Here is a 1,383-nt window from a genome sequence, read left to right on the forward strand (position 1 = left end):
ACACACACACACACACACAAAACAAGTAAGCAAAATACACCCTGAGCTTCTCATTTTAACTAGAAGGCCTCAAACCTAACCCACAGGAAATCATCTACTTAGACTGAAAGGACAGAAAAGTGGCATGCAGTAAATTACGTTGACAGAAGTGACATTTTTCCATTTGTCTCTGCAGTTTGATTTTCCTTTTAACCATAGAAGCGTTTTGCTATTAGGGCCAAAATTCCCAAGTAGGATTATTGCTGTGTACCTACATGTAAGCACAACTAATGAATACCTCTGGTACATACGTTAATTTTTCAATGCTTCAATAATGAGGTCTGATCTCCTCAAATTCTTTGCTTGTGAATACTTTACCAGCAAAGGGTCTCCTTTTCATGTTCTTGAAATATGCATGGTAGTTCCGGATATCATTTCTTTTCCTATATATTTGTAAGCTACCTTACCAGAACCAAGTGGTTTACCGAAAATGTACAATAGCCACTAACTAAATCACTCAAGTTTGCACAACCCAAAGGAACTGACTAAACAGCTACACCTTTTTGTCTCATTTCTCACCTGTGGGAGATGCTGACAACGAAACACTGAACAGATTTTCTTTTTTTATTACACAATAAATGAGCTATTGTAAGAATACACGAACTGCTTCCATTGTTTTTAAAACTTTCCAAACGTAATACATTCTTTTACGCGCGTGAATGTTTTTGTTCCTTTTGTAATGGACTTGAAATGCGTCTAAAATTGTCAGACGGGCCCAACGACCCTTCGCCCCATCCACTACGTTAAGCGACACGATCGGCGCGGGGGCGCTCTCCTCTCCCCAGCTCGCAAAGCCAATCGTGCCCCAAATCCCCGTCAACACTTACAAAGGCCCTCACACGTTCTGCAGACCCCAAAGTCAGAGAACCCGTAGAAGTCCGAGGAAAGCTGCGATCTGCTGCCCGCACGGGAGGAGAAGCGGCACCCGGGAGAATGACAATGGGAAGGACAGGTGGGAGCCACACACTGAACGGGCCAGACACAAAGAGGCCGAGCCGGGGAAGGCCCACTGCCTCGGGTCGCTGAGGTCCCTCGCGCTCGCCCCTCGCAGTCCCGAACCATCCTCCTCCCCGCAGGGTGTCTTCACGTACCTCCAGCCCCGGCTCCCCCGCCGGCTCCCAGAGCGGACGCCATGGTGCTCGCCGGGCTGGCCTTCACCCTCTCCCCACCAAGCCAGCTGGTGGGCAGCCGGCCCCGGTCCAGAGCCCAGGGAAAGGTGGGACCGGAACGAGCAGGGCAGGGCGTTGCGGATCCGGACCGGGCGAGAAGGGCAGGAGAGAGGAGAGGCCGGGCGGTTCGGGGTCCACCCCGGCCCCTTCTCCGCAGGAAGAAAACAACAAACTA

General features: G+C 50.4%; 1 protein-coding gene across 4 annotated transcripts in view; it reads right to left on the reverse strand.

Annotated features, from left to right (window-relative positions):
- The window catches only part of RBM33 (RNA binding motif protein 33), a 155,557-nt gene extending 154,180 nt beyond the window's left edge, over window positions 1-1,377 (reverse strand). For all 4 annotated transcript variants that reach the window (XM_045290092.1, XM_045290091.1, XM_045290090.1 and 1 more), the window contains exon 1: window positions 1,131-1,377. In XM_045290092.1, coding sequence (XP_045146027.1) covers window positions 1,131-1,173 — 43 coding nt within the window. In that variant the 5' untranslated portion in view covers window positions 1,174-1,377. The remainder of the gene's footprint in view (window positions 1-1,130) is intronic.
- Window positions 1,378-1,383: the final 6 nt, after the last annotated feature.

This window comes from Echinops telfairi, unplaced genomic scaffold (assembly GCF_000313985.2).
Source record: "Echinops telfairi isolate 266 unplaced genomic scaffold, ASM31398v2 ScPeMD7_31;HRSCAF=116, whole genome shotgun sequence".
Classification (NCBI taxonomy): domain Eukaryota; kingdom Metazoa; phylum Chordata; class Mammalia; order Afrosoricida; family Tenrecidae; genus Echinops; species Echinops telfairi.